This window comes from Chiloscyllium plagiosum, chromosome 39 (assembly GCF_004010195.1).
Source record: "Chiloscyllium plagiosum isolate BGI_BamShark_2017 chromosome 39, ASM401019v2, whole genome shotgun sequence".
Classification (NCBI taxonomy): Eukaryota; Metazoa; Chordata; class Chondrichthyes; order Orectolobiformes; family Hemiscylliidae; genus Chiloscyllium; species Chiloscyllium plagiosum.
In genome coordinates, this window is record NC_057748.1 from 20,040,620 (window position 1) to 20,056,165 (window position 15,546).

A 15,546-nucleotide genomic window follows, 5' to 3' on the forward strand; every position below is an offset into this window, starting at 1 on the left:
TGCTTTCTAACTTCTTTCCTCTACTATTGGCATAGCAAGGCAACCACCTTCTGAAACTTAAGAAACCCTATTTTGCCTATCTACTATGGTAGATTGTTCACAACCCAGATGGAAAAACCCAGCATGTCTGGGAGCATCTGCGGAGGGAAAGCTTACGTTTGTTTAGATTAGCTACAACTCTACCTCAAATTTTGAAGACTTAAGTTCAAGTTATTTTGGGTTTCTCCCATGTCTGATAGACAAAAACATGATGCATTTACATTCACCAAAATTACAAGAAAAGCTACAACCAAAAACACAGTCACATCATAATCTTCACTCGAAGGTAGGCTTTCTGCTCTGAATGTTTTAGTGGATCAGCAATGCAATTAAACTGGCAACATTTATTGCTCAAGCTCACATGTAGTTGCTGGAGCAAGGTTTCTTGGTCTTCAGACCCAAGGGAATGTGACTCTGCTTGCTGTACTAATAAAAGATCCATTTGACCAATTCAAAGATTGCAAACTAGATCCCTCATGAGCTTTTCTGTGGTGGACTGCATTTTATCTGAATACATTAAATAGTATACAGCATTGTACCATAGAGATGACTACTATTTTCTATATTACAACAGTGGCTAAACTTCAAAAATACTTAATTGAGATTGCCATAAAGCAGTCTTGGACACCCTAAGTTTGTGAAAGGCACTTCTAAATACCAATCTTCCTTTCCTTACATGCAATCACTTTTAATATGACAGTCACTGATGTGACAATATCCGGCTTTAAGAGGTTATTTTGTTCTTTTTTTGAAGAGAGCTTTTAAGGCAGAGGTATTGGGCAGTGTACCAGAGCCACTACAATAGAACAATAGAAGCAGCCTGAATGGGTGTGGTCAAGTTCCCACAGAATCAAGATTATTAGTTTTTAGTTTTCAGCAGTTGCTGTTGAGATCTTGAAGTAGAATCTATTTTTTCCCTTTTCTTTAGTTATGGTCAAAAGCTGGGAGTTCTCTTCCCGCTATTGGAGTTGTACGTGAGACAATTTGTTTTCTAAATTTGCCTTTGCCAAAGGTGTGTTTAAGGGATGTTACTATAGTGGACCAGTTACTTTGTATTAGTTATAGCATCTACTATTCTGTGAAGTTTTCCAATAGAGTTAGATTATTTCAATTCCTGCTTTTGTTTTAACTATAGCGGATGAATAAAGTGTGCTTTGCTTTAAATCTGGTAGTTTAACTAATTGAATTGCATCAGGAATGCAACACCTTAAATTTATCTTTAAAGTAAGAAAAAATTAGGGGCAAGACATACTTCTGAATATTTTGAGGGGATTTGGTCTGGTCCATAACACTGGGATAAGAAATTGCTGCTATAAGAGCAACAAAACAGACCAAATTGCGACCGTCAATTTAATATTCAATATCAAGAGAAATTCCAAGCATTGGTTCAGAATAACCTCACCTTTTCTGGTTTCTCAACTTTTTCTTTATCTTTTTCCTCCTTTTTCTTCTTTTTCTCACTTTGTCCTTCCATGTGGAATATGGAAGGTGGGGGCACATTAATTGCATAAGGTGTGCTAACAGTCGACTGCGTTGGGTAGCAGCACTTGGTCGTTGCTAAGATCTTCACAGGGGAATGAGCATGCAACTTCTTTGATTTGGAGTGTTTCTTCTCTCTGTGTTTCTCCTTGTCCTTCTTTTTTTTGCTCTTCTTGTCTTTTTTCTTCTTCTTTTTCATTTCGCGGAAGGAGTCATCGATGACCAGTTCTCCCGCCTCTAGCTCACCACCAGACGACGATGCCGTCTCCAGCGCCTCAAGGCCCGAGAGGTCACACTCTGAGAGGTTGCCAGCACGGACCTCACTGTAAAAACGTGTCTCAGAATCAAAGCTCTCACTGGTTCGAGATTCTGACCTGTGCTTTTTGCGAACAACCGTTTTTGGCAGGCCTTGGGCCTCGAGGGCAGAGTGGAATGTGGCATGATCCTGCTCCCTACTCATCTTCTTTGATGATTTCTTAAGGCTTGATGATGTGGCAAAGTTGAATGCTTCATCATCTGTGCCCGATTTGTCCTTAGGTGAGAGGAGGAGCTTCATTTTTAAACCTTCTGCCTCACGCACCGTCACAGTGTCTGTATTTACAAAAATTGGCTTCATTTTTTTCGCCTTATGCAAGTCCCCTTCTTCAGGGGTTTCCTCATGCTCTGCACTACTGGTCTTCTTCTTATGCTCCTTCCTGATCTCAGGGTATAAAGGAGGATAGGATGGTGAGCTAAAAGCAGCAAGCGATTTCTCAGGTTTCTTGGAAGGTTTTGGAGCTGTTGATATGGGTGAAGTGATGGCCTTGAGGAGACCCATGGCGGTGTCAGCCTGATGACCCTCAGACTTCTTTTTCTTTTTCACAGGTTCCATCGGTGACAATTCTACATTCGCACAGAAAACAGAAAACAGTGAATGGCTTTGCAACACAATTTCACAGAAACTTAGGAATGCTGAACATGCTGGGCGCCGTCCTCCAGAAAAGAGAAGACTGCAGGATGACTGTAAAGTCTTTAAAATTATGAAAGGATTCAGTAGGGTAACTATAGACATGATCCCACTTGTGAGGGGAGTCTAAAACAAGAGGGTATAAATATAGGGAAAATACTAAAAAACTCCAGTGGAGAATTTAGGAGAAACTAAATTTTCCCAGTCAGCACTTAAGAACATAAGAATTAGAAGCAGGAAAAGGCAATTCAGCCCCTCAATTCTGCTCTTTCATTCAGTACAATTACAGCTGATCTCACCTTAGCTTGAACTCCACTTTCCTGCCTGTTCCCCATGACTCTTCAACCTGTTTCTGATTAAACATTTGTACTCATTAAACTTACTCAATGCCCTGGCACCTACCACACGCGATGTTGAATGCCACACATTCATGACCCTTTGAGAGGGGTAATTTCTCTTCACCTTTAATTCTATTACACCTTTTCCTAAAATTATGAACTCTCATTTTCAGATTGGCCCACAAGAGGAAACATCTTATATCTAATTTGTCAATCACTTTTAGCATTTTATATATCTCGGTTAGACCACAAAACTTGCCACCTCATGGAGTAGTTAAGGTGAATAGCATCAATGCTTTGTATGGGAAGGTAGATAAGGAAATGAAGAACGAACTGGGTGATTATGCTAATGGAGTTAATCAAGTGGAATGGCAGGAGGCCTGGGTAAATTATGAACATGGCATTGACTAGCTGGGTCAAAGAAATCCTGTTCTATACTGCAGGCTGGTGATTCTCAAACTTACAGTCTGTTAACACTTTCCAAGAGTTAGCAATGAAGTGTCCCCACCGCTGAGTTTTAAAGATTCCAGGCCTCTATGTCAAAAGGTACGACCATGCCACTTATTGTGAACTTTGATTCCTCCACCCAGCACCCACAACTCCAGATTCTTCCCCTTCCCTCTAAATACTCTCTCCGTAGACTATTACTCCATGGTCCAGCTCCCTTTCCACACTGCCGTATCTGAACTCCTGCCCAAGATAAACTCAGCAGTAAAAAGCAGGCACACATACCTCACTGGTACATGGCAACAAATATCTGCATACTCTAAAGCATTATTAAGAAATACTACTTACACCCAGAACTTTGCAGCAGTATTATATAGGGCTATTTAGGATGGGCAATAAATGCTGGCCTACCAGCAATGCCCAAATTCTTTGGAAGAATTGTTTAAGAAGTAATGTGGATATAGAAGTGTCCATGATTATAACAGATTTGGAGGAGCCAATGTTGGACTGGGGTATACAAAGTTAAAGTCACACGACACCAGGTTATAGTCCAACAGGTTTGTTTGGAAGCACTAGCTTTTGGAGAGCTGCTCCTTCATCAGGTGGTTATCCACTTGAAGGAGCAGTGCTCCGAAAGCTAGTGCTTCCAAATAAACCTGTTGGACTATAAGCTGGTGTTATGTGATTTTCAACTATGAATATAACTCTTTGAAAGTGAAATCTTCACCCAGAAAGGTTTGGGGACCTCCATTCTGGGAGTGAGAACAATGCCCTCATTCATACCACGAGCTGAAGACATTTCAGATTATCCAATCAATCGTTTTCATCGCACTATTTTCCCCAACTCCAAACATTTTCCTCACTGCTCTTCTGAAAACACTAACTCATTGGAGGATATCAGATCTATCAGCACTGGGCACCCATCAGTACCTCATCTGGTCACAATATCATTTCAATGTTTATTACAGGACAAGGTGAAATTCGCCCTCTTCTGATGCCAGTACAATAGTATTGGACCCCTTTTGATGACCAATTCTGGCACCATTGCCACAACCCAAAGCACCACCAGTTCCATTTGGAACAAAACTCAGTTAACTATTTGGTACTATATCCAATAACCTCGATGCTTACACAGTATTTACAACGTAGAAGCATGTCACTTATACCATGCTGAAGTATATGTTCCTCATAAACCTCCTTCCATTCACCTTTGTCAGGATGGGGGTTAAATGAACACGTACTGATCTCACATTTTCTGAATGTATCTACATTATTTGCCTCAACTATTCCACTGAGTAGTGAGGTCCACATTCTTTCAGTAAAGAAATCTCTCGTGAATTTCCTATTGGACTTACTGGTGACTCAATTCTGACCTTGTCTGCACATGGCAACATTCTCCTTATGTACACCTTATCAAAGCCTTCCATAATCTTAAAAGATCATTATCAAATCATCCCTCAGTCTTCTCTCCACACTGAAGGTTCGAGCAATCATAGCTGTTGATTTTCCCATACTCCATCATTGAGTCTGAACCTTGAGGAATCCAAGTATGACCTTCACAGAGCCATTAAGACAGCCAAGGACCAATACCGATCCAAACTAGAGACGCAGACAAACACCCGGCGACTATGGCAAGGACTGAATGATACCACAGGTTCTAAAAGGGACAGTGCAAGATAGCAGACGATGACATATCCCTCCCAGATCATCTCAACGCCTTCTGTGCCCGCTTTGAGCAGAATTTCAGCAGAGAGGTATCACCCATTCCTACAAGTCCTGACGAACCTATCCCAACAGTCACTGCATCAGTGGTCAGATCAGTTGTCCTTTATGTGAATCCAAGGAAAGCGATACCAGACGGAATACCAGGACGTGCACTCAGAGCATGCGCAGATCAACTGTCAGAGGTCTTCTCAGACATCTTCAATCTTTCCCTGCAGCAGGCCACTGTCTCTGCCTGTTTCAAGAGAGTCAACATCATCCCTGTGCCTAAGAAGGCTCATGCAGCTTGTCTCAATGGCTACCGCCCAATGGCCCTAACTTCGGTGGTCATGGCATTAATCGACTCCAGCCTCCCCACTACTCTTGACCCACTCCAATTTGCCTGTCGAACAGATCCACATCAGATACCATATCACTTGCCCTTCACTCCTCCCTAGAACATCTTGACACCAAGAACAGCTATGTAAGGATCCTACTCATTGACTACAGATCAATCTTCAATACTGTTATCCCCTCGAGACCCATTACTAAACTTAATGATCTCGGACTAAGCCCCACTCTCTGCAATTGGATCCTCAGTTTCCTGACCCACAGGCCACAATCAGTGAAGATTGGGGACAATATTTCATCCTCATTAACATTCAGCACTGGAGCCCTCGATTGTACTCACCATATACCCATGACTGTCACCAAATACCAGGCTGATGCCATTTACAGGTTCGCTGATGACACCACCATAGTCGGTCGAATCCCAGATGGCAACAAAATAGATTACAGAAGGCAGATGGAAGACCTGGAAAAAGGTGCACCTAGAACAACCTAGCTCTCAATGCCAGCAAAACCAAGGAACTCATTATTGACTTTCGGCGGGATGTTACTCATGCCCCCCTACACATTAACAGCACAAAGGTGGAACAAGTGGAGAGTGTCAAGCTACTGGGAGTGGTGATCCACAAGCTTTCTTGGACTCATGTGGACGCACTGGTTACAAAGGCCCAACATCTCTTCTTCCTCAGGCAGCTGAGGAAATTTGGCATGACGGCGAATACCCATGCCAACTTTTATAGGTGCGCCATTAAGAGCATTCTGTCTGGATGTTTCACTACCTAGTATGGCAACTGTACCATTCAAGATTGGAGAAGGTTACGGAGAGTGGCGAACTTGGCCCGGACAATCATAAAGGCCAACCTCCCATCTACAGAATCCATCTACCAGGCCCACTGTCAAGGAAAGGACGCCAGCATTCTCAAAGATCCATCCCACCCTGGCAATGTTTTCTACAACCTCTACATCGGGGAGAAGGTACAGAAGCCTGAACACACGCACCAGCCGGTTTCGAAACTGTTTCTATCCTAATGTTAGAATACGGAGTGGACTCTCAAACTCTTAACATTCGCCTGTACCCATATTTTTGTTTTTGCCACTGTTAACCTATTATTATTTACTTATCTATGCTACGTAACCATGTGATCTGCCTGTATTGCTCGCATGACAAAGCTTTTCACTGTGCCTCGGTACATGTGACAATAAATTCAATTCAATTCAATTCAACCCTGCACAATCCCACAAAACGGTCCAGTATTGAGAGTATGCTATCAAACAGCATTGTTATGAAAAATACATATTATCATAAGAGCCTGCTAATTCACTTTCAAGCAAAAAACTCATACCTGAGAAAGGGCTTATGGGACTTTGTGATAGGAGAAGCTGAGATTATCCTCTTTCAAGCTGAGAAGGCTAAGGGGAGATTTACTGGAGGTGTTCATAATTATGAAGGGTTTTGATAGGCTGCAAAGATAGGAGAAAAATTCCGATTGTTAAAGAGGTGGGTAACCAGAGGCAAACGAACCCAAGGAGACATGAAGATAAACACCATGACCTTCTTTGTTATTTTTTATTTTTTTTAGTTCTGTGGAGAGAATCATCAATGTCCAGCACCTTACCAAGAGATGATGCCATATAGCCAGTGTCTTCAAACACAAGAAATTTGCTGGGACAGACTTCTGTATAGAAATACACCTCAGACTCCTAACAAGTGGAAACATCTGGTATGGGTGGGTTGCGCTTCGGCGGGGCGGTGTGGACTTGTTGGGCCGAAGGGCCTGTTTCCACACAAAGTAATTTAATTTAATTTAATCTTCTCAATATTCTCCAACCTTTTGTTAATTTTAACAAACTCTATTCAAAAGTCACCTTGCAGTCTTTTCTAGAGTAAGGAGCCTCAACCTGTTCAACCTTTCCTCACAGTTAGCTTCAACATCAGCTTGGTAAATATTTTCTGCACCTTTTCTAGTGCCTTGACTTTCATCCAAAGGAGAGAGAGAGATCACAGTCAAAAACTAATGTCGGAAATAACTTCAGAAAATACCTCCATAATAGAATTCTTCGCCCATTAAATGATGTAATTTCTTCTTTTTCTTATGAATATCGGCAGCCAACAGGAAACCTTCAGTATCCTGAATTACAACAGTAAAACTAAGGTTTAAATTCAAAACTTTACAGCCATTAAACATGAACGTAAGCAAACATTTAGTAACTACAACAAAGTATATGTTTATCAATACAAGTCAAGGTTAAATGGATAATTAAGAGATGAGCAACAAGCTTTTGGAAAAGGATCAAACTGGAGGATGGGTGTTGTGGTGCATTACATCACAACTCTTTCCTTTGTGCTGCATGAGCCTTCATAGTTGGGGTGTGGAAACTCTCACACTGAGGAAAACGAGCTTGGATCATTTCGTTCAAACTCTCAGTAGTCTACAGCACAAACCTGCCCTCAAAATTCTACAACTTTATTCAAGTAGATTCCAGCAAAGCAGAACAGAAAACAACCCAGCACCTTTTGGGGTAGACACCAATGCTTGTCAGTCTAGAAACATGTTAGTAGAGGGTGCCTTGGTCCTTACAGAATGTTGCAACATCTTCAGGGAAAGTGGACATCCTCCAAGTGCGAGGGACCTCATTATCAACATACAAGATTGCACATGCAAAGGTTTCAACAATTATCAACAACCGTGAGATGTTGTTGGCTTTTGTGGAAGGCCTCCGAGGTTATGGTGGCAGCAATGCTGAAGGAACAAACCCACTTAAACTTGGAATACAGGATTGCATCCATCAGCCATACAGCAATGTAATAATGTTCAATAAATTTCTATTTTACATTATTCAGGAAACTCTCCAAATTACCCAATTCTTGAACATTGAATGATAATGATCCCAATGGTACTCCTCCGTATGAGAGATAATTGAAGAGATCTGTCCATAACAAAGCAACCACTGTAGTACAGGTTGGAGGTTTTGGGCCAGCTGCCGTTTTCCAGTCCATCACCTTCAGATGTCAGTTTCTGATGATCCTCTCAATTACACCAAGCACTTTGTAACATAAAATTCACAAGGAACTGCACTGAGTAACTTACCCTCACAGTACACAATGCAAGTTAAGACAATGATGTGACCACACAGCTCCCTGTTTATTAGTGATGATTCAGAAAGGCGTGTTTGTCGATAGCCAACATGTGGCAAAGCAGGGTGTGGCTTACAGTTGATCCACCAAATAAGTTCTCGATCTTAGTTGCCCCACTGAAAGCAAACTATGGCTCTCCATCAAGAGATAGGAAAACACTGACCATAGACAACAACAAACTACAAAGCAGCTCAACGATGAGAACTAAATATGGCAGTTGTTTAAAAAAAAGTGTAAAACTAAAAAAGGGAAAAAAAGGATATTGTATAAGTTGTTGCACCAACTGTATGTTAGAATAGGATGCCATAATGTTGCCAGTGTACAAGTTAATGTCGTGTCAGTGACGGATGCCCCTCTGCATGTAAAGAGTCATATTTGGAAAAACACAACAGATGCAATATGATCGAGAAATGGTAGGAAGACAACAGAGACAAAACAATTGAGAGAGAGTGCTCACAAAGAGCAAACCTCACTGTGGTTCCACAAAGGGAAATATTCTCCCTTTTTCTGACTCCTCCTTCAGTTATGGTTCCACAGGTAGCGCACACACTCCAGTATTCACCCACTATTCGTGTCGATACCTCAAAAATGAACGATAGCAGAATGTTTGGCTGCAGCAAGACCAGCACTGATTGCTGTATATTGATCCGAAGCAGCTGATTTATCCTCTTGTACTCCAGGAGTGAGAACTGTAATGCTTCCTTACCAGCCCCTGTCCAAGTCAGAATATGCCTGGGATCATATTCTCACAACATACACTTAGCAAGGCAAGTGACACTTGGGATTTTTCATGCAGTACAAAATGAGTGGAAGGAACGCCAAGATTCAGGAAATTGCTGTTATCAAAGTTAGCTTTCATCTGCCTGTAACCAAGAGCACAGCATTTTTTCCATCAATCACAACGCACATGATAGTTCTGACAGCAAGACAAGGATTGGCTTGTGACTCAACTGTCACAGTAGGAGCAATGGAGATGGAAGGTGACAGGAAGGAGCCCGTAAAGACTGACCCATAATATGGGCTGAACTTGCAAATTCACTGACGAACAGGTGGAAATGCTTACTGTATTCCAGTGTTTAATCATGATTGCCAAAGTTCAGAAAAATCCGATTCAAAGATTTTTCAGTCAGTCATTCCCTCCACCGCACCATCACTCCCAACCTTCCAACCAACTGCAAAGAACGAAGAGTGATTATTTGAAAGATGCTTTTTGATATGTCTGTTGTGAGTGAGCCAGGCCATTGCAGTTTTCCTGCTTTGGGTTGTGCTGCGATCAAAATAAAACAAGTACGCCTTGGGTGGATGCTTCTCAGCTTCCCCGTCTGAATCACAGTTCCTAGATCTAACGCCCTTCTGGTCACACTTTCTTAGATGGAGGCAGATGCGAGGTGGGAGCAGCTGCACACAGGATGGGCAAAAAAACAGCAAGGTTTAGAAAACAAAAAACAGAAACAGCCCTCACCTTCGCTTTCTTTTTGGCTGACTTTCGGACTTCTGCATCTATTTCCTCCTCTTCTCTCAGCAAATCTTTATACGAGCGCTTCTTCTCTCGTTGGCTTCTGCCTGCTGCCAGACCCACCTCTTCAATTCCGCTTTCACCCACTACACAATCTGCAACAGCAGTAAAGGGCTTACAAATCATCTATTTATATTTGAAATATGTATATATATTTACCCCTCCAATTTTTGTTTTGGGAGGGGAGGGAAGCAATGTGGAAAAGAAGGTGCTTCCTGGCAGTGACACCTTTCCTCTTTCAGCTCAGGGGTACAATGATTTGGGCTTCATGCTCCTTTCCAGCACTATCATTGCAGTTCCTTTATGACCTGCAGGAGTTTTAAGCATGGGTGGGTTATTTCTATTAGATGTGCAGTTGAATGCTCCTCACAAAGAGGCCCAGTCAAGAACTGGTGGTCTCAGCCTCGTTCATTAGAACAGGTCAGCCTTGGTTCATTTACCATCTCCTCTTCTGCAACATGAAAGCCAATCACCTATCAAGAGAAAGCTTTTTAACAGGTCTCTCCCTGTGACACTCTGTAACCAGCCTCTCCAATGCAATGGAGCACCCCGATATGTGCAGCTCTACAACTTTGCCTCCTCTTGACAAAGCATTTGACATTATCCTAGGTGTAAACTGACATCTTGCATCACTCCAAGACTTCAGTGTACCAAACAATCATAGTGTATGGATAAGCAAGTTTAAATGTTAAGTTGATAAAATCAGGTGTGCGCGTTTGGGAAGTCCAGCATCGTAAAGGGTTTCTTCTTCTGCATAAACCATCATCAGCGTGCTCTTTGGCATTCCTCAAGATAGGTAATGAAAAATAGCCCACACCAATGGTCGCAGCAAGCACTCGATGCACTAAACCTCAAATACATTTTTGAATTCAATGATCAGAAGAATCACCCTGAATGCACATGCTCAAGCTTCAGTGGAATCACAGAATGGTTACATCAAGGAAAGGGGTCCATTTGGCTAGGCATAATCGTCCAACACTCTGCAACAGCAACTCAGCTGGTCCCTCCTTTTTCCCAGGAGCCCTGCAATTTCTTTTACCTTTCCAGTTGTTTCTCCAATTCCCTTTTGTAAAGCATGATAAGCAGGTGGCCTATTATCCTCCTGAAAATCAGACTAACTAATCACATTCTAAAGATCCTCGACAATCATGATGGAGGACCTTTAGAAATCTATTAGGATCGAATCTGAACACATATGAAAGAGTTCCATAACAATCCAGAAAAGGCAGGTGACTACAAGTCAAACATATTAAAAGTCTATATCCATTCCTATCCCACATTTTTTCTCGAATTCTGCAGAACGTGTTCAATATTTTTTAAAATCCAAAAGCATCGTGGTTTGCCATTCAGTTGCAGGAGAGATATTGATGTTGCTGCTCCTCAGCAATGATTCAACTGAATGACAGAACAAGCTCCTGGGGCCGAACAGCCTGTACTGAATGCCCGTAATGTCAGGGTGTTAAACTCCACAGTAGAACAGCCAAGTGAAAGTCCAACGGTATTAATTTGTGTTTGGGCCTCCCCTAGAAAATGAGTATCACATTCTTGCCTGGCTTCCAACTCGAGGATGCTTCTTAGCAGGTCAATCAACTGAGCTGCAACAAGGAAGTTGGAGAGTATCTCTGGAGCATGTAATGTCCTGCCTGACTGCGTCAGGACCCTCCTTTTACATGAAGTAATGGAAGCAAAAAGGTGGACTGAAAACAAATATCAAATTAGTAGCTCGGTGAAAAATAACTTGAAACAAAGCATATTTATTAGGTTTTTGAAGATACAAAAAAGTTATGATCAGAGCATCTTATTCAAATATATTTGTGTTCAAAGGTAAGAAACATCAACGCTTACAATTGAGTTCCACCACAACCATCACTTGTTTTGTCTTCAATATCAGCATTAAACATTCCCACAGCAGGAATAACAGAGCAGATGCAGTACATCTTTACACTAAGTGGTGCAGAAGAGCACCTCCTGATCGGTCATCAGCAAGCTTTATTGCCCCAACCTACCTTGTGCTGGCAACAGAGACCCACAAGATTTGTGAGCTTTGTGTGACTGTCTGATGGTGCCAAAGGCTGATGGGAAAGTAAATGGATGAATGTGTGTGTCAGGGGAGCTGGTGCAGTACTGCTCTCAGGAATTTCAGAAGTGCGAACAAAAGGCAACTCAAGATCATTTTGTAAATTCTGGTCCAGTCTATGCCAGCTGAAGGAAAGTCTTGTGCTGTAGACTTACATTGAAAACCTGAGGCAGATGGGTTAAATTTTGGGTTTTTCCAGGCATGGCTACAAAACGTAGATATTCATTCATTCAGTCCACGTGAATTGGAACCCACGTCCCAGAGATAAAAGATCATACGCTAAGTCACCATGCACCCATCCCATTAACTATTTAAATTAATCACATGCTGCAAATACAAAGGATTTTGTGAACTATTGAGAGAAGGTGCAACGTTACAGTTTGCCATCCCACATACTGTTACTGTTTATATGTCTAATTATCTTATGACTGCAATTAAATTGTGACAAATAAGAAATAAAGACAGCTACCATAAAACTTAATGTACTGCATGGAATTTGCTCAACAAATTCCTTTACACTAGTAAATCAAGACTCTCAGGACTGCTATCAAAAAAAACTGATACTGGGCCACTCAAGCGATAGCCAAAAGCTTGGTCAAAGAGATAGGTTTTTAAGTAGCTTTCCAGAATAGAGAGAGGCAAGAGACTGAGAGGTTTAGATATGGAATTCCAGAGTTTAGTATTTAAGGCAGCTGGATGCATAGTCGCTAAAGCAAACTGGGCACACTTTTGTTGGAAACCCTATAAATGGCCCAGTGTATATTACATTGGCAGGAGAAAAGGCCTCTGCCATACAGCATTATTGCAACAAAGTTTTATTTTAGTACTGAGAGCATGTGTACCAAAACTGATAAACAATACAAACCAGCAAAGGGAGAAGCACCAGACTTCGGCAGATCAGCTCACCAGACCTGCAGTGGACACGGGGAGAGAGCGCTTCTACAGGAATCGGCCGGGACTCCTACTCCTGGTTCCCAAATAGCGTATGTGAATATTATGATTTGAATCAGATGATTCCCAGTCAAAAAGGTTGCTCATGTTAACCCAGGAATCTTGTGTCCTGAGTTCTGATTTTTCTACTTTGTTTTGCTTGGATTCTAAGCAATATTAACTTTCACGTTTGAAAATGGCTCTTTTGGCCTGTTCACATTTCACAACAAGTTAATGCTTTTTGATAAGTCAGGTTGTGGTAGCAGGGCAAGAATCTCAAGATACAGAAATGAATTACTTAAAAAACGTAAACAGCAAGTTTGCACTGCATAAAGAGGGCCATTAACAATATGTTAGTAACAATATGTATGACAAGGTACATGAACCACTCCAAAACTTAAATAGTGCCCCTTGAAATAAAAGACATTTATAAAATTTCATGTCTATTATATTAAAATAAACTGTAAAAGCAACCTCAACAAACCAAATGTCTCTTTGTACTATACCAAAAAGTAAACATCTGATGGAACAGATTTAAAAACTGAAACTGTGCAGGTTCAAAACAGCAGCAGGAAATTAACCACGCAAGAACGTGAGAGCTTCTGAGCTTAGTTAAGCATCTAGGACTCTTTCCAAACAAAAATCATACAGTTTAGACACAACTGGGTTGGTCCAAGCTACATTCAATCTGACATCACCCAAAGCAAATTACCTTCTTTTCTCTTGAATGCTTCATCATAAGCCATGACTGGAATTTGAATTTAAAATATTGTCTGACTGGGCAAACATTTAGAAAACCAGGTGCTTCGGCCAGTTGGAGATCTCATCTGCATATAATCCTGCAGCATATAAGAGAGAAAAACAAAAATATCATATTTTAACATATCTCTTTTCACAGGACATAATTATCAGGAAGGATGAGACGGCCTGGAGCTTTTTCCCCTGGGGGTGCAGGGTGACCTGGTGCACATTAGAAAAAAAATATATAGACAGAAATACTGTGAAGAAATCCAAAAATATGGCTTGTGGTTATTTTAAAAAATGCAAGAAATATTTCAGAAATGCACTGATCTACAGAAAGTTGAGAACGTGGAATTTATCATATCAAGTAATTACTAACATATCATGGATATCTTTATGGGATTTCTGGACTTGACAAGATGATTGAAAAAGGAATGAGATGGGCATATAGAAAGGTTTAGGAGAATATGTAGGAGGTGATGCAAAAGTGGGAGAAAGCATGGGCATATTAGCACCAGCATGGACATGATGGGCCAAGTGGCCACTTTCTGTGCCATAAGCTTTCTGTGATTCTGTGCTCTGCAAATTCTATGGAATATTTACAACTATACATCATCATCATCTCTTCCAGTCTACACAGATCGCTGCTGGTGTCATGTTTAAATAACATTTGAAACAGGCAGCACAATTAAAGCAGCAGTTTTAACATCAATAAATTCCATTAATTTATTCCAAACCCATGACTCATACTCTCTAAAAAAGTACTTGGGCCGCAGATACATGCGAACACTACCAGCAATAAATTCTTCTCTAAATCACACAACATCATGACTTGAATGGATCACCATTCTGGGTCTAGGTTAAAAACTCTCTTCCTAACAGCATTGTGGATATACCTACACCAAAAAGACTGCAGTGGTTTAAGACAACAACTCTCCACCACCTTATCAAGAGCAATTAGAGATAGGCAATACATGCTGGCCTAGTTAGAAACATCCACAACCCAGGAACATTAAAAAAAAACTGGAAATAATCTCAGATTTGTTTTTCATTCCATCATGGGACGCAATGCATCTCTGACTAGGCCAGCATTTGTTGCCTTTGAGAAGGTGATGGTGAGCTACATTCTTGCACTGCTGCAGTTTATGTACACCCACAGCGTTGATGGAAAGGGAGCATCAGGATTTTAAGTCATTGGCACAGTTCAAGTCAGATGGGTATGTGTTATTATTAATGTCATTCTTTCATCAACTCAGTCAGCAGTCATAAAATGAAATTAAAGGTGAACCTTCCCCAACCTAATACTCAGATCATATAGATTATATCGTCTCAACGGCTGTTCACCTAGCGAGAAAAGTCAAACATGAACGCCTTCCCTAGGAGGTTGCTCCTCAAGAGCTTACCTTTAAAATACATTCACAGCTGAAACTTGTGGCCAGGACAATTCGCTAAAACTTTTGATGGAGGGTGAGTATGTACCAGATATGGTTTGACTTTGCTAGTCATTGTAAGTAAGCTGTGTTCCTGAGATTTTCTGATGCAACAACATGCATTGAATCTTTGCCCATCTTGCATGTTGAACAGGGGAACCCTTACTGGTGTTTTAGACAATATTCGTCCATCTAGACTGGATACTCTCATTCCTTTCCCCAGTTCCTTCCCTCTGATATCACTACTCCACGTTCAAATGCTAACAATAAAATGTAAACTCCATCGCCAGGCACAGATGGATATGAAGAAGCCATGGCACCACTCAAAGAAAGCAAGGAATTCTGCCCATGTGCTCATCATAATTCCTTCCCAAATCCAGATTATTTAACTAATTCATACTGTGTACATAGGTGTGGT

At 41.2% G+C, this 15,546-nt stretch overlaps 1 protein-coding gene across 5 annotated transcripts in view; it reads right to left on the bottom strand.

The window, feature by feature from the left end:
- Positions 1–15,546, bottom strand: part of hmgxb4a (HMG box domain containing 4a) — a 46,917-nt gene that overhangs the window by 24,180 nt on the left and 7,191 nt on the right. For 2 of the 5 annotated variants that reach the window (XM_043679940.1, XM_043679942.1), the window contains exons 2-5: positions 13,670–13,796; positions 9,897–10,045; positions 7,340–7,427; positions 1,442–2,400 (exon numbers count right to left, since the gene is read on the bottom strand). In XM_043679940.1, coding sequence (XP_043535875.1) covers positions 1,442–2,400; positions 7,340–7,427; positions 9,897–10,045; positions 13,670–13,703 — 1,230 coding nt within the window. In that variant the 5' untranslated portion in view covers positions 13,704–13,796. Of the gene's footprint in view, positions 1–1,441; positions 2,401–5,641; positions 5,807–6,641; positions 6,760–7,339; positions 7,428–9,896; positions 10,046–13,669; positions 13,797–15,546 lie in introns of those variants that run through there. The other 3 variants (XM_043679943.1, XM_043679944.1, XM_043679945.1) reach the window with 3 other exon arrangements.